The 18,437-nt window shown below is 38.3% G+C and overlaps 1 protein-coding gene across 1 annotated transcript in view; it reads right to left on the bottom strand.

The window, feature by feature from the left end:
• The window catches only part of FAM151B (family with sequence similarity 151 member B), a 48,904-nt gene that overhangs the window by 8,416 nt on the left and 22,051 nt on the right, over nt 1-18,437 (bottom strand). Inside the window, exons 3-5 of the mRNA XM_025388558.1 lie at nt 15,005-15,170; nt 8,548-8,765; nt 6,292-6,427 (exon numbers count right to left, since the gene is read on the bottom strand). Of these exons, the coding sequence (XP_025244343.1) occupies nt 6,292-6,427; nt 8,548-8,765; nt 15,005-15,170 (520 nt within the window). The remainder of the gene's footprint in view (nt 1-6,291; nt 6,428-8,547; nt 8,766-15,004; nt 15,171-18,437) is intronic.

Below are 18,437 nucleotides of genomic sequence, written 5' to 3'. Positions count from 1 at the left end.
ATTTGTCAGTTTTCTTTAACTTTTCAAAAAGCCAACTTTTGTTTCACTGATCTTTTGTACTGTTTTCTTCATTTCAACTTCATTTATTTTTGCTTTTTTTTTTTTTTTTTAAAATGGAGTCTCGCTCTGTTGCCCAGACTGGAGTGCAGCGGTATGATTTCGGCTCACTGCAATCTCTGCTGCCCAGGTTCAACTGATTCTCCTGCATCAGCCTCCCGAGTAGCTGGGATTACAGGTGTGTGCCACCACGGCCGGCTAATTTTTGTATTTTTAGTACAGACAGGGTTTCGCCTTGTTGGTCAGCCTGGTCTCAAACTCCTGACCTCAGGTGATTCACTGCCTTGGCCTCCCAAAGTGCTGGGATTACAGGCGTAAGCCACTGTGTCTGGCCTGATCTTTATTATTTATTTTCTTCTACTAATTTTGGGTTTGGTTTGCTCTTGCTTTTCTAGTTTTTAGCATGCACTGTTAGGTTATTTGAAGTTTAAAAAATTTTTGATATAGGCACTTATAGCTATAAATTTCCATCTTAGTATGGCTTTTGCTGTATCTGCTAGGTTTTGATATGTTGTGTTTCCATTATCATTTGTTTCAATAAATTTTTCAATTTCTTTATTAATTTCTTTATTGACCCATTGGTCATTCAGGAACATATTATTTAATTTCCATGTATTTGTGTAGTAATTTCCATGTATTTGAGACAGAGTCTTGCTTTGCCTCCCAGGCTGAAGTGCAGTGGCATGATCTCGGCTCACTGCAACCTCTGCCTCCCAGGTTCAAGCGATTCTCCTGCCTCAGCCTCCTGAGTAGCTGAGATTACAGATGTGCGCCACTACACCCAGCTAATTTTTGTATTTTTAGTAGAGATGGGGTTTCACTATGTTGACTAGGCTGGTCTCAACCTCCTGACCTCAAGGGATCCACCCACCTCGGCCTCCCAAAGTGCTAAGATTACAGGCCTGAGCCACTGTGCCCAGATAACCTAATGAAAAATTTCTCAGAAGGTATCACCATCTTAAAGCGATACATGACTGTACTTCTGTAGTATCTTTGCAGAATACTAAGCTGTTTTTAAAGGTAAGAATAAGATATGTTTGGGCACTATTAGCAATATTATGTAACACTGTTCTAGAGTTCTCAATGTTGACTACTGACATTTCAGTTAGATAATTCTTTACTGTGGGAGCTGTCCTGTGCCATGTAGGATGTCTAAAGTGGAATCCCTGGCCTTTACCACTAGTTGTTCAATAGAATCCCTGCCCCCCACCTCTCATCTTTTGGTGTGGCAACCAAAAATGTCCTCAGGCATTGTCTGCTGGAGAGCCAAATCACCACTACTGATAATACCTTGAGAATCACTACTCTAGAGGTATTAACCATCATAAAAAAGAAATTAGAGATACAAAAGTTGAAAAAAGTTAACATTATTTGAAGAGAATAAATTTTTTTGCTTAGAAAACTCAAGAAAATCAATTGAAAGACTATATATATATATTTTTAGACAGAGACCTGTTCAGCTGCACAGGCTGGAGTGCAGTGGTGAGATCTCGGCTCACTGCAACCACCGTCTCCCGAGTTCAAGCGATTCCCCCATCTCAGCCTCCCAAGTAGCTAGAATTACAGGCACCTGCCATCATGCATGGCTAATTTTTTTTTTTTTTTTTGGATTTTAGTAAAGATGGAGTTTCACCATTTGGCCAAGCTGGTCTTGAACTCATGACCTCAGGTGATCCGCCCACCTTGGCTTCCCAAAGTACTAGGATTACAGGTATGAGACACTGTACCTGGCCCTGAAAGACTATTTTTTAAAATGCTAAGATAATTTAGGATATAGATTTGGACACAATATCTGTATCAGTATAGTTGACTCTTGAACAACACAGTTTAGAACTGAGTGAGTCCATTGATATACTGATTTTTTCAACCAAATGAGAATGGACATGGAGTATTTACAGGATTTGAAATGTGGGCATAAGGAGGTTGACTTTCTGTGTACTCAAGTCCCACAGGAACAGCTTGGGAACTTCAGAATGAGCCGATTTTGGTATATGCTGAGCATCCTTGAACCAATCCTCCACATATACTGACAGATGACTGTATACAGAATCTATAGTCTTCATATATATGTATATGCATTATATATATACACACACACACCCCTAGTATAAAAATATAAATACTCCTAGTATATACAGGTCATCTAAATACACCTAGTATATGCCTTCATATATATATATATTTATGCATACAGGCACTGTTTCATCATAGAGGGCATTAGAAGTCTGTACTTTCTGGAGAAGTAGTTTTGGTGTTTAAAGACAAAAATAGTTATAAAAGGCAGCATTAAGCAAAAAGCCTTAGAGCTTATTTTAGTTACTCTGGTGTATGTTGTTTTTCTTTCAACATTTGTGGGCTGGAACGGGAATGTGATGGTGTATGTCAGCTTCTACTTATGTGCATGTTGACACTCCCAGGGTTAGCAGAGGAACAAGACAGAATGAACCTACGCTCTAGATGACTGTTGGAGAAGAGCCTCTACTCTCCTGAGACCTTCCTGAGTCTGGACTGTTTGGAAAGAGGAATATAAACTTCTCTCCTGTTTTAGTTACTGTATTTTGAAATTTCTATAATAAAAACACTTAGCCTGTTCTTTGAACAGGTATGCTGTCAAAAACTGAAACTTCGCCATGGTTCATGGGCGTGATGGCAGAGTGGATTCACCAACTACTTAAATGAGAAGCAAAAAGGGATTGGCAGTTCATCATTCATTGAGTTCCCTGACACAGAAATATTGTGATAGTGTTTTATTTCAAATAGCTCTCTTGACATTGCAAGATTCATTCATGCACAATTGCTTGACTCAAAATGAGGTTCTTGTTTAAAGGTGGAATATTGCTGTCTTTTTAGAAGCAGTCTTTCTCTAGAAGCTACTCCTCTTTGTAATATATTATTCGTATTACTAATTGCATTAGCGCACATCATAAGGTGATTGAGGCGGTACTTGACACCACAGTAACAAAAATAACCTCTAAGCCTCTTTGCTTAATGCTGTCTTTTATAGCTATTTTTGTATTTAAACACCAAAACTACTTCTCCAGAAAGTACAGGCTTCTAATGCCCTCTATGATGAATCAGTGCCTGTATGCATTTGGTTTTTCCATTTAATAACTATTTATTAAATTCCTATGATGTGCTGGGCATTGTTTTAAATTCTGAAGATTTGTGGATGATCAAGATAAGCAAGGTTGCTGTCTTCATGTAATCTCACAAACATTAGATAAGAAAATTATTAGCAACAAAATTAAAACACCTGAGTCCACCATAAAGGCAATTCTAACGTTCAGTCTTTTAAAGTAGAACTGTATTATCCAGATTTTGTTATCTGAAACACTGTTATCGGCCTACATTGCTTTTACCATAAAAAGTACAGTCTACATAAATACTTCAGTGCTAAGTTTTTAAAAAATAAATGTACTTTTCCTTCCAATCTCAAACAATATAAGAACCTCTAAGTCTGTAGAACTAATGATAATGTTCTGTAGTTTTTTTCTGTGGAACAATTAGAAAAACAAGCAGACTCCAGAACTTTGGAGGATGAATACGATTCTCAAAACCAGTAAAATGAGAGTAAATAGGTATCTTTAAAAGATAACGAGTAGATGAACTTGCAGTTACACAGGATAATAAGTCTAGAGATCTAATGGACAGTATGAGGACTATAGTTAACACTATTGTATTTGAAAAATTTGCTAAGAGAATAGATTTTAGGTGCTCTTATCACACACATGACTATGTGAAAATCAATGTGACATCATTAAAAATGAAACAAAATATACCCAAATGGAATATAGGCTGGGCTGAATTCTCTCATAAATGTGGCCATAGTCTTATGGTACTTGTGCACATGATTATCTGAGTATTATGTCTCCAAGAAAACAGAGTCCATCTATATTGTAAATGTTTCTCAAATGGGGGTAAGAAGATATATTCTAAAAAATTCTAGTGTTTTCCACGAGAATTGAAAATTTTAATTAAATGTAATGCTTTAATTTCAACAATAATCTTTAAAAAATTAATACAGTATGTTATTTGATTTCAGTGCACTTCTCTGACACTAATGAAAACAAACAAAACTAGAGGCAGAGTTAATAAATAGATGATGTGTTTGCAAAAGAGAATGTCAAATAGCATCAGGGATACTTTAACAATGAGAGTTGCCCCATAATTGTTTGTAACTAAGAATCTGATTGGTATAGTGTCTGGTATCACCTAATATTTCTCTTTAAGCATAATGCTAGCAGCCACTGATTCAAACTACTCTAAGCTCAATTTATCTATAAATATTTTTACACATCAATTTTCCCACATGCAAATGGAATCATACTATACCTATCATTCTGCATCTTAATTTATTCAGTTAATGACATACCTTACAGATCATTCCATATTAAAACATAGGGTCTACTGCATTATCTGTAACATATAATATTCCATCATACGGGTGTACCATAATTTATTCAACAGTGTCTGACTGATAGATACTTAGAATGTTTCAAGTCTTTTATTACTACAAATGATGCTACCAGAATATCCTTGTACCTATGTCTCTGTGCTTATGTGAACTTCTATTAGTAAGACATGGTCTCAATAGTGAGATTCATGAGTATATGCCAAATTTCTCTCCAAGGAAATTACTGATCAGGTTACACTCCAGCCAAAAATGTATGATTGTCTGCTTTCACTACTCTCTGCAATATAGTGAATTATTAAACTGGGCCTATTTCTGGGTAATTTGTAAAAATCTTTTATTTGTCAGAATTCTTAACATTTCTCTGACATACACATTGGGGGTCTTTTTAGTAGTTGCCTTCCATTTTTATGGATTCAAATGTATCAAAATTACTTTTACAGTTTCTGGGTTTTGTGCCTAAAGGTCTTCTCCATTCTGAAACTCTATTTAAGGAATCATCCCTGTTTATTCTTTATGCATTTACTGCTTGATGTTCAAATCTTTAATTCATTGGGAATGTATTTCAGAGCAAGGAATAAGCAAAGGTGTCAGCATTGTTTTTCCTACATAGCCTATTGTCCCAAAACCAGTTGTTGAACTTCTTGCTCCAGAGATCTGAAAAGTCAGCTTGTTTCTATGCTAAGTTCCATGACAGATTCTGGACTTTTTCTTTTGTTCTACTGATTGACCTCTTAAAAGAAAACAAAATAATAAAAATTTTAATATCGGCCGGGCGCGGTGGCTCAAGCCTGTAATCCCAGCACTTTGGGAGGCCGAGATGGGTGGATCACGAGGTCAGGAGATCGAGACCATCCTGGCTAACACGGTGAAACCCCGTCTCTACTAAGAAATACAAAAAACTAGCCGGGCGAGGTGGTGGGCGCCTGTAGTCCCAGCTACTCGGGAGGCTGAGGCCGGAGAATGGCGTGAACCCGGGAGGCGGAGCTTGCAGTGAGCTGAGATCCGGCCACTGCACTCCAGCCTGGGCTACAGAGCGAGACTCCGTCTCAAAAAAAAAAAAAAAAAAAAAAAAAATTTTAATATCTGTACTTTTATAATCTATTTAAATATTCAATAGGTGGTCCAACTAATTTTTATTACATATTAAAATAAAACCTTTATATAAAAAAGATTTCTGAAAGTATTATTATTTTTGAGCCAGGGTCTTGCTCTGTCACCTAGGCTGGAGTACACTTGTATGATCTTGGCTCACTGAAGCCTCTACCTCCCGGGTTCAAGTGATGCTCCCACCTTAGCTTCCCGAATAGCTGAGACTACAGGCGCATACCACCTTGCTCGGCTAATTTTTAATTTTTTTGTAAAGACAAGTTCTCACTAAATTGCCCAGGTTCATCTCAAACTCCTGGGCTCAAGAGATCCTCCTGCCTCAGCCTCCCAAAGTGCTGGGATTACAGGTGTGAGCCACCACATCTGGCTGATTTCTGAAATTATGATGAAATTAAAAAAGAAGCTAATTTATCCATTCATCACTTTTTGTGAATGTATAACATAATGAAAAAGACAGCTAATACTTACTGAGCACCTACTATGTACAAAAACTTTTGTGAGGAATAGGGGTAAAATATATGATGTTAAGTGAGTTAAGGTTCATCAAGGAGCTCCAATCTGGTGAGAGAGTCTGTGTGCTTATATCATCAGTTTTCATTTTTTCCATCTACCTTTCTCTCATACACACTGCCCTTAAATAATCAATTTTCATGCTCTTTCTATCTCTGTCTCTCATACACACTCACATACACATTTGTTAAACTATTACATACCTGCTTGATTGCTTTAACAGCCAAAGTAACTGAGAACAAGACTGCCTGACTAATGCTGCTCTGACAGGGAACGTTACAGGCTGACTTAGTTCATTACATATATATTCCATCTCTTTCACCATTGTCCAACTGTACCCTTAAAAGAAAAGAAAAAAATTTAACCTTATTGATTGAAATCTTGAAAGACAATTCAATAAAAGACTAAATTACCTACAACTAGGTAAAACCATAGATAATTCATAGGTAATTCATAATACTTTCCATTTGGATGCTAAGTGAATTAAAGTGCTACCTAATACGAAAAAAAACTAAGTGGAAAATGGAGATAAAAAATCATTCCACAAGTGACCTAGAGCAAATTTAACAAAAAAATGAAGGCATTAAAAAGGTTTTACTCATCACTCGAGCATAAGAAAAGAAAATTTACATCACTAGATTTTATTTACTTTCAAGATTTTAAGGCTCTTCTTTTAGGTACACCTGCATCATTATTATTCTCTATAAACTTGGATTTTCTATTTTTGTTAAATTTTCTTTTCCAAGAAAAGGTAGCTTTGGGGTATATACTAGCTATTTAAGTGATAGTTAACATCAAATCAATTTTCTTTTTGGCTTGCCCAAATTACCCGTACATTTTACTTAAAGTAGAAATAGTGGTAAAAAAAATTGACACACACTCTCTCTCTCTCTCTCTCTCTATATATATATATATAACATATATTTAAATCATGTTAAGAATTGTGGGGCCAGGCATGGTGGTTTATGCCTGTAATCCCAGCACTTTGGGAGGCCAAGGTGGGAGGATCGCTTGAGCCCAGGAGTTTGAAACCAGCCTGGGCAACTTAGTGAGACTTCATCTCTACAAAAAATTTAAAAATTAGCTGTGTGTGATGGTGTGTGCCTGTGGTCCCAGCTACTCTGGAGGCTGAGATGGGAGGATCGCTTGAGCCCAGGAGGTCAAAGCTGCAGTGAGCCATGATGGTACCACTGCACTCAGCCTGCGTGACAGAACCAGACCCTGTTTCTTAAAAAAAAAAAAAAGAAAAAAAAAAGGCCAGGTGCAGTGGCTCATGCCTGTAATTCCAGCACTTTGGGATGCTGAGGTGGGCAGATCACTGGAGGTCAGGAGTTCAAGACCAGCCTGGCCAACATGGTGAAACCCCATCTCTACTTAAAAAAACACAAAAATAAGCTGGGCGTGGTGGCACACACCTGTAATCCCAGCTACTCAAGAGGCTGATGCACAAGAATCACTTGAACCCAGGAACCTGGGAGGTGGAGGTTGCAGTGAGCTGAGATCACGCCACTGCACTCCAGCCTGGGCAACAGAGCAAGACTCTGTTTAAAAAAAAAAAAAAAAAAAAACCACGTGGAAAACACACTTGTTTCTAAATAACTTGAAAAAAAAAGTATATATATAGACAGAGAATATACATCTTTATATATAAACTATATACACACATAATTAATAAATAAACAAATACATATATACACACACACATATTTTTTTTTTTTGGGACAGAGTCTCACTCTATTGTCCAGGCTGGAGTGCAGTGGCACAATCTTGGCTCACTGCAACCTCCGCCTCCTGGTTCAAGCGATTCTCCTGCCTCAGCCTCCTGAGTAGCTATAGCTGGGACTACAGGCACGCGCTACAATGCGTGGCTAACTTTTGTATTTTTGTAGAGACGGGGTTTTGCCATGTTGGCCAGGTTGGTCTCGAACTCCTGACCTCAGGTGATCCGCCCACCTCAGCCTCCCAAAGTGTGGCGATTATAGGCAGGAGCCAACACGCCCAGCCAGAATATATCTATTTTAAGTAACTCTATACTCTATCAAAAGCAAGTTGTAAAAAATATTGGTCAGTCAGTAAAGGAACATTTTACAGAAATCTTAAGTGAATATGTTAGTTTAGCTGCTAATTTCCTGATAAAAAGAAGGGAAATATTCCACTTTCCTTTAAAATCTGGAAAATTATGTTTTTAAAAATTAGAAAAAGAGATTGCTAACAAAAGCTTTACTTATATGACTATAAATGTATGAACTCTCTTAAAATTTGCAGCATCACCAGTGAACATGGCATCTATCTGAAAGAGCAGACGGAAGGGTCTACACATACCTGAAGGGTCAGGCCTTTTTTTCCATTAGGCTCAGATTTTGTCGAATGGGTTTTCGGCTTTGTATTAAAGATAATATTTTTATACCTGGAGGATATTTTAATTTGACCAACAAGAAATACATTATTAGAATTATTACCTTCATTGACTTTCTCAGGATGCCATCCTGTTGTCCAACCCAGGGAAAACGTCACGTCTGGAAAGAAGAATGTCACGGTGTCTAAAAATGGTTTTGCATCTATTACTTTGCTATTTCCATTTGGACCAGGAAGAATATCGGCATTAATCCATACAGGGCGCTTCAGATGCCTCTTCACATTTTCCAAGAGCATCATGGATGGTTCTACAGCTGCCAGACTAAAAACATAATTTGTTGTCAATGAGAGATTCCTTAGGTAAAGTAAAAAGAAATTCTTTTAGACTAGTGGTCTTAATGTTCTCAAATTCGTAAGAAAAATACAATAATATCTGGGTTAAATAAAATCAGAGATCACATAGCACCAGAGGGAAAAGCTAACATATGCCATATCTCTAAACATTGAATTGTGCTTATTATTCACGAATATACCTTAAACAGTCTATAAGTATATGAATAGTGGCACTACTTGTGGACAAAATAGAGGTTTCAAAACTCCATATTAGAATCACTTAGTGTGAAAACAGTTTTTAAAAAGACACAAATATTAACTTGTTAGAGAATGTATAAATAAGATAAATGAAATACTCTTAATAACCTGTAAATTCACATTTATGAAATACCCAAGTGGATCCAAGCTCTGTATCTCTAATTCAGGCTCATGACCCTGGAGAAAAAAAGCAGCTTCTGTCCTTTATGTATTCTTGGGTGAGTTTGGATACATAAACACTATTCTAAAAATGACTGCAAAATATAAAATTATAGTATTTCCTTCAAGTTTCTGTTTCATTTTTCTTCTTTTATTGTAAGAACCTTTTCTGAAAACTAGAAACATGCATATTTTAGTTTAAATTTAAAAAGCAACTTCACTCTTTTTACTTCCCTACATATATTCTAGCTGATACCTACAGACTTTGAAACAGTAGGGTTTTAATCAGCTTCCATAATTTTTACTTGCCTATGTTCATTTATAAGAAAATTACCTTGTAGTGAATATTGTAATGGGAGGCTAAGAATTTTGGAGATGGATATTGGAGGGGAGAACACTCACCAACCCCTCCTCACAGTTCCCTCTCTCTTCCTAAGAGACGGCAGTACTTCTATCTATACTTCTATCTCTCCTCTCTCCACCCCATTTGGGCCGTCTACTCTAAGAGGAGAAATTTAAATAATCTTATTATTTATTGGGTTACGTTTGCCAGTGAGCAAGGATACTATGTACTAAAACCAGAGGAACCCAGGCTCTATCCCTTAGCCTCTAGCCCCTTTCCCTCTGCTCCCATGTGGTACATTTCCTTCTCACTCTTCTGCCCCTGAATGGAGGGCCTAGATTTTAGTGGATTAATAAACCCTAATGCTGGACTCTGCAGACTTTAATTCAGATGCTGCCATTTGTCTCTTTTAAATTCTCCCTGCCTTGCCCTGTGTCAACACTATGTTAAAACCACAATTCTGAGATCCAATGCTGTACCTCCTACAAAATTCCATTTTTGGTAGCAAGCAACTTGTACCTGTGACTCCAAAGTTTGCTTGCCTGTCAGTAACACAGCAGCAGCCAAGCCCCCATGAGGTGCTGCTTTTCATGGGTGGAGTAAGGACAAACCTTGAACTAATCCATGCATGTCTCCTGCCAAGCTCCTCTTTTTCCAGAAAGGACTCTGATTTCTTAAGAAATCTGGTGTCCATGGAATCTGGGTTAAATACGAATTTCCAGTTTACATTTCAGGAGGGAGCCTCTTAGGCTTTCTCAATTTAGTAAGCTGCCATAGAGTGGTTTAAGATCGATTCTCCAACTGATAAAATCCAGTTTCTTTTTTTTTTTTTTTTTTGTTTTGAGATGGAGTTTCGCTCTGTCACCCAGGCTGGAGTGCAACAGTGTGATCTCGGCTCACTGCAACCTCCACGTCCCAGGTTCAAGCCATTCTCCTGCCTCAGCCTCCCAAGTAGCTGAGATTACAGGCATGTGCCACCATACCCAGCTAATTTTTGTATTTTTAGTAGAGATGGGGTTTCACCATGTTGGCCAGGCTGGTCTTGAACTCCTGACCTCAAGTAATCCACCCACCTTGGTCTCCCAAAGTGCTGGATTACAGGCATGAGCCACCGCGCCTGTAATCCAGTTTGAAACAGCGTATTCGCCCACAAATCGAAATTCCACCAGTGTTTACTAAGTGCCTACTACATGCGAAGCACTGTGCAGTTAAACATAAGGAACTATGACAAAGAACATAGTGAGGCAAGAATTTAATACATTTATTCCATTCTATATGTAAATGTTTTAATTATCACTAACGTAGACAAAGGATAATGATATTTTCCCTTACCAGAAACTTAAATAAGAAAAACAAAGCCTGTAGTTAAACAAATTTAAAACCTCACTAAGGAACCAAAAACTTTTTATTGTAGTTCTTATTTTCTAAAACTTGACAAAGTAATTTTAAAGTTCTTCTGGAAGAAAAGGTGTAACATTTTGTGGGAGAAAAAAGGACTGAGGACAAACTTTCCTAAACAACAAAATAAAATATACAGTAGTCCCCCTTATCTGCAGGGAGTATGTTCCAAGACCTCCAGGGGATGCCTGAAACCACATAGCACCCAACCCTATATGTACTCTGCATTTTTTTCCCTACACATACCTATCTCTGATAAAGTGTAATTTATAAATTAGGCACAGTAAGAGATTAGCAACAAAAACTAGTAATAACAATTATAGTTTGTTAGAACAATTATAACAATATACTATAATAAAAGTTATATGAATGTGGTCTCTCTCTCTCTCTCAAAATAGCTTACTGTACCCTACTCACCCTTCTTCTTGTGATCTGTCAATCTGATAACCGTGACGGCTATTAAGTGACTAATAGGTGGGCAGCATATACGATGTGGATACGCTGGACAAAGGGAAGGGATGAGTCACATCCCAGGTGGGATGGAATGGGAAAGTACAAGATCTCATCACATTGCTCAGAATGGTGTGCAATTTAAAACTTATTAATTGCTTATTTCTGGAATTTTCCATTTAACACTTTTAGACCATGGTGTACCGCAGGTTACTGAAACTGCAGATAACAGAGGACTGCTGTATACTACAAGAAATAACAGACCCAGCCTGGAAGGCTCAATATTGCATAGATTATAAAATAGACACATCCTTCTAAATCTATAATTTCCATGTAATTCTAATTTAAAATACAGTGGCCAACATTCTCAATTCTTACATATATTAGTACTAAGTTTCCCATAAGGAAGTGCCAAAGCTTCACCAAGATGATCATCGAAGAGGAAAGTCCTGGTCGGAATACTACCAAAAATTGCTCTTTGGTGGGATTTATTTAAGTCTCCTGAAAAGAATATAAACTTAGTTATTATAGAATATATTTTTTCCTAAAAAGTTATTTGTAAATCAGACTTCTAAATATTATACTCTGCTTTCCTATTAATTTCATTTAAAAATTGAGAGTGATAAAATAAATATCATACTTAAAATTATAACAAACTATATAAAATTGCATTGTTTAAGGGAAAATAATTCTTGGCTAAAACACTGAAGAGTTGGCTAAGACTCCAGATAAAATTTTAAAATATAATACTTGTTTTTAACTTTTGAGACGGCATTTCACTCTTGTTGCCCAGGCTGGAGTGCAAAGGCACGATCTCAGTTCACTGCAACTTGAACCTCCCGGGTTCAAGCGATTCTTCTGCCTCAGCCTCCTGAGTAGCTGGGATTACAGGCATGTGCCACCACGCCCGGCTAATTTTGTATTTTCAGTAAAGACGGGGTTTCTTCATGTTGGTCAGGCTGGTCTAGAACTCCCGACCTCAGGTGATTCGCCCACCTCGGCCTCCCAAAGTGCTGGGATTACAGGCATGAGCCACCGCGCCCAGCCAAAATATAATAGTTTTTATTTGTGTTACCAAATAAAGTAACTTAGAAGCACAAAACAGTAACTACTAAAATTTAACTAACAGGTCATTCAGCTGCTCTTACAAAGGGAGTGAATGTAGCATTCTGATTAAAAGTGTGAACTCTCCAGCCAGGCTGATAGCTCTCTAGTTCCATTAACAACTATGTGACAAGTGGGCTCCTTAGCCCCCTCCACCTCCATTGCCTCATCTGGAAAATGAGGAGCATAACAGCAATAACCTACCTCTTAGGACTGTTACGAGAATTTAATGAAAAATACATGCAATGCTTTTTTTTTTTTTTTTTGAGACGGAGTCTCGCTCTGTCGCCCAGGCTGGAGTCCAGGGGTGCGATCTCAGCTCACTGCAAGCTCCGCCTCCCGGGTTCCCGCCATTCTCCTGCCTCAGCCTCCTGAGTAGCTGGGATTACAGGCGCCGCCACCTCGCCTGGCTAGTTTTTTTTTTTTGTATTTTTTAGTAGAGACGGGGTTTCACTGGGTTAGCCAGGATGGTCTCGATCTCCTGACCTCGTGATCCGCCCGTCTCGGCCTTCCAAAGTGCTGGGATTACAGGCGTGAGCCACCGCGCAAGGCCATGCAATGCTTTTAGAACAGTGTCTGACATGTAATAGGTGTTCATATACCTATTAGTTTATATTGAATCCCCTTCAAATGTTATGATTGAAAAAAAAAAGAAAACTTGCAAAATCTTTGTTTCAGTGGCTCAGCCCTTTTGTGGTAGCTGCTAGCATTTAAGAATGAACGAGCTGATCTGACTGGTGAGAAGCCAAAGAATATGTCACAGGAAGCAATTCAAGAGGCAAGAGTAAACATGAAAAACTGAGCACACGACAAGTCAAGGAGATCTAAAAGTTTAAGCCATCAAGCACTAAAGATTAAATGCTGTATTTCATGGTGTAGAGAACACTGGACTGGTTTCAGGAAACCTAGGATCTGGTTGTAGCTTACCCGTCAAAGCTTACCTGTTGCCCTTAGGTACATCACTTAACCTTTCTGGAACTAAGTTTCTTTGTCAATAAAATGAAATTGAACCATTCATAACTCAAAAAGCTTATGATTTTTTATTTTTATTTTTTATTCTTTTTGAGACAGAGTTTTACTCTTGTTGCCCAGGCTGGAGTGCCGTGGCACAATCTCAACTCACTGCAACCTCCACCTCCCGGGTTCAAGAGGCTCTCCTGCCTCAGCCTCCTGAGTAGCTGAATTACATGTGCACGCCACCATGCCTGGCTAACTTTCTGTATTTTTAGTAGAGATGGAGCTTCACCATGTTGACCAGGCTGGTCTCGAACTCCTAACCTCAGGTGATCCACCCGCCTTGGCCTCCCAAAGTGCTGGGATTACAGGCATGAGCCACCGCACCCAGTCGAAAAAAAGGTTTATGACCTTAAGATAGTTCTTTAATTCACCAGACCTTGTCAATCCAAATTCCTGTATATCAAGATTTTATATATCTATTAATTCACCAACAGTATAATAAGGTTTATTGGTATATTTTGCCCCCTAACAAATGGTTAGAGTCATCTTAAGAATCCTACAAGATTCCAAGTCCTTATTAATTTCTTGAGATAATTCTATTTAAAAATATTACTCAGAGATGAAGTAGGCTTACTGCCAATCCTAGATTTCAATAGCAGCTGCCTTCATAAGCTTTACAGTGTGCTTCTGAAGTGTTGCTGTATATTTCTGGCTTTATCATTTTTACACGGCCAAAATACTACAAAAGTAAAATTTCCTGTGATGGCCACAGTGAAGAAAATGACAACTTACTCTTGCTCTTCAGTATTAATGCCTCCAAATATTATTATTATTATTACTACTATTATTATCATTTGAGAGGGAGTTTTGCTCTTGTCACCCAGGCTGGAATTCAATGGTGCAATCTCGGCTCACTGCAATCTCTGCCTCCCAGGTTCAAGCAATTCTCCTGCCTCAGTCTCCCCAGTAGCTGTGATTACAGGCACCCACCACCATGCCTGGCTAGTTTTTGTATTTTTAGTAGAGGTGGGATTTCATCATTTTGGTCAGGCTGGTCTCGAACTCCTGACCTCAGGTGATTCGCCCACCTCAGTCTCTCAAAGTGCTGGAATTACAGGCTTAAGCCACCGCGCCTGGCTGCCTCCAAGTATTATTTTTAAGGAACACTTTGGTTATTGGAGAATTCTAAATAATTCCCTTTACAAATGTAATAATATAAATCAAATAGGGTATGCATTAACTAGCTCAATGAATTTCTCCCAGCTCTCTCTCTCCTGGGTTACTTTCTAACAAACGTAACATTTTTAACTTAGCTTTCTGTTGTCACAATGGTCACTTATGATAAATTCCTTTATAAAAATTAATCTAACTTTAGCCTTTAAGGGTCTCCAAAAAGCAATTTTAGTAAATAACTCAGTGGGTCTTAGGTTCATTTAGGTTCAGTCCTGAAATAGAGTCTACAATCCCATTTTCAGTTTGGATATCATAAAAAAAAAAATAGGTAGTCAGGCACAGCTATTCATTTTTTCCCAGAAAATTGAATATGTTTATACAAATACCTTTTGAAATCCAGCTTGATGCCTTTATTGCTTTTCGTAACTTCAGTCAGCCACTCCTGTAGAGTATTATCACTGTTTGTTTCAGGGGGATGGGCCATAATTGGCTGGCTGTGTTCTGATCCATCACTTGGAAGAAGGACATCAGCCTCTATCATGTGAGCAGTACCTGTCCAAATAAAAGAACTTCAGTTAATGCTAAGAAAACAAGGCACAGAACTACAGGAGCCGCCATGTTCAGTATCCTTTTGAGGAAGATAAAAAAAAGGAAAGAAAAGTAACACTCAGTGAGCAATGATCCCATGCCAGGCAGTATACAAGGCCCAAACCCGTGGTCCTTATTTTTTAGCTTAGCAAACAGATGCCAAGAAGTTAAATGACTTTCCCTAAGTCACACAGATCGTAAGCTGTTGACATACTCTTGAATTTCTTTCTAATACCTAGCAAAGTGCATACAAAATGGAAGGCTTAATAAGTGTTTGCTGAAGTTTTCTGGGAATAAAAATCGTACTTTTATCTCCTCAGTCCTCAAATTAGAAATTATGGATATTCGTTGCTCATGTTTTAAAGTCCACATTAAAAATTCACTTCTTTGACTTACAGTTTAGTTACTGCTTAAAGGCAGACATCCTTTGAACAGGTAATGAGCTTCAGCAGACACGGTGTAAGTATGTTCAGCCGGCTGTGACAGACTGCCTCCAAGATGGCTGCCAACAACTCCTCCCGTACGTGCACACTGCTCTTCCCATCAACTTCTTCTTCCCTGCCTCCTCAGCTGGGCTGGTCTCTGGTGGGTTGCGGCCATAATTCCCAAAATAACATAATCTCGAATTTTGAAATCCCAGAAGATCAAAATCCCTAAAGTCTAAAATCCCCAAAATCACAATCCCGAAAGATCAAAATCCTGAAAATATTGGAAAAAATAATTTAAAAAACTCTCTAAAATACATTTACTTACATTTTTTTAAGTTTCTTTTTCTTTTTTCTTTTTTTTTTTTAGAGACAGGGTCTTACCCTGTCATCCAGGCTGATACAGTAGCAGCATCGTACTTCACCAAAGCTTTGACCTCCTGAGCTTAGGGAATCCTCCTGCCTCAGCCTCCTGAGTAGCTAGGACTACAGGTGTGTGCCACCATGCCCAGTTGATTTTTTAAAAAAATATCTGTTGTAGAGAAAGGGTCTCACTATGTTGCCCAAGCTGGTCTTGAACTCCTGGGCTCAAGTAATCTTGCTTTGGCCTCCTCAAGTGCTGGGATTACAGGCATGAACCACTGTGCCCATTCTGTTCATTTTTAAAAGGGCATTTATTTGAGAAACCTATGAAAACATGGCAGAACACTTCAGAGGTCACTTTACACAATAAAATAGGCAAAAATAACACACATTTTTGTAAGCATAAATATCCAGGTATATTAATCAGTTGCAGAGATATAACAGTTATGAGCAAAAGAACTGTAGTCATAATGAAATAGCTTAAATAACTGCAGTCATCTGAAATAACTTGATGAATAACCTAAGTCTCTTGACAACATCAGTCAAAAACTGTGATGGGTTGCCATCACACATGTAGTCACCCAAAGAACTGTGATCTTGAGAAATTTTATCTTTCACAAATGCAGATGTACAAATGGATATCTCTTCATTTATTGTGAAAGTTTCAACATTTTTATCAATAAGCACAATGGTTACCTACAAAGTCAATGTTGTGAAAACGCACCTCTGTGGAGTCGAATTTGAAAAAAAAAATGCATAAAACAAATTAGAACACTCTAAAAGTCTTTATACAATCTATACCTCCAATACCAAAAACAACGCAACGATGAAATATGTAGCATAGTGAATTATAAAAAATAATGTTGACAATTTAAAGTAGTGGAAATAGCCAAGCATAGTGGCTCACGCCTGTAATCCTAGCAGTTTGGGAGGCCAAGGCACGCAGATCACCTGAGGTCAAGAGTTCGAGACCAACCTGGCCAACATGGAGAAATCCCGTATCTACTAAAAACTCAAAATTTAGCCAGGCGTGATGGTGTGCACCTGTAATCCCAGCTACTCGGGAGGCTGAGGCAGAAGAATCACTTGAACCCAGGAGGTGGAGGTTGCAGTGAGCTGAGATCACGCCACTGCACTCCAGCCTGGCCAACAGAGCAAGACTCCTATTTCAAAAAAATTTTTAAAAAAAGATAACTACTAGTGGACAAAAACGAAAAAGAAACTTCGACACATAAAAAAAGTGGGATAGATGATAGGTAATCGCACAAGTGTACTCCATAAGAGGTGGCCAACTTGCACTGCAATGAATAGTTGCTTTCTTCTTTCTTTTCTTTCTTTTTTCTTCTTCTTCTTTTTTTTTTTTTTTTTTGAGACACAGTCTCGCTCTGTTGCAACCTCAAACTCCTGGACTCCAGGGATCCTCCTGCCTCAGCCTCCTGAGTAGCCAGGACTACAGGCATGCACCACCACACCCTGATAATTTTTTAAAATTTTTAGTAGAGACGAGGTCTCACTGTGTTGCTCAGGCTGGTCTCAAACTCCTGGACTCAAATGATTCTCTCACCTTGGCCTCTCAAAGTGCTAGGATTACAGGTGAGAGCCACCACAACCAGCCACATTTTTTCTTCTAGGGCATGAGTCTCCTTGGAGAATACATTCAGATTCATTTTCTATGTGGCACTGTTTTTTCTGAACTTCTTCTATGATTTGATATGTACCTGCATGAGTATTCCCTATTAAATTTTCCCATCTTCTGTGCCATGTTTCTATGCTGTTTTGGGTACGTGGAAATCCATTTCACATGCACTTACATGCATAACACAAATTTGGTAGAAACAATACTGATGGTCAAACAGCAACCTCATGGCGTGTCTTCTTATCTGACCATGCATGTCATTATTTTCAAACCAGTCAGTAATTTCTCTGGCTTCTTCATGCTAATGCAGCTTTAATTTACTAAAAACTCCCGGAATTTCATCAGCTGGAATGAATGCCAATGCAGATCCATAAGGCATTTTAAGCTGAAGTTTTTGTCACTGCCATCTCACATGGCCAATCCACTCATCTGAGTTCTCTGTCAAAGGCATCAGGCTGAATGAAAAAGACAAACTCTACTGGTAACAACTTGAAATTCACTCTTAGAAGCCTTGATTGCACCTAATTTTAAATATATCGTTATGGTTTGGGCATTCAATTAGACATTAGGGATTTTAGACTATGGATTTTGATCTTTCAGTATTTCAACACTTGGGATATGGCATTTGGGATTGTGTCTTTTGGGATTGTGATTGGCACCACTTGTGACCTGCTTTGATCAACAGAAAGTAGTGGAAATAAAACTGTCAGTTCTAGGCCTAGCCTTTAAAACAGCTGGCACCTTCAGCTTTCTTACTCTTGAAATCCAGCCACCATGTGAAGACATTTAGGCAAGATTACTGAAGAC

This window comes from Theropithecus gelada, chromosome 6 (genome assembly GCF_003255815.1).
Source record: "Theropithecus gelada isolate Dixy chromosome 6, Tgel_1.0, whole genome shotgun sequence".
Lineage (NCBI taxonomy): Eukaryota > Metazoa > Chordata > Mammalia > Primates > Cercopithecidae > Theropithecus > Theropithecus gelada.
The sequence above is the reverse complement of the archived record's forward strand: the minus strand, read 5'-3'. Positions and strand labels throughout refer to the sequence as shown.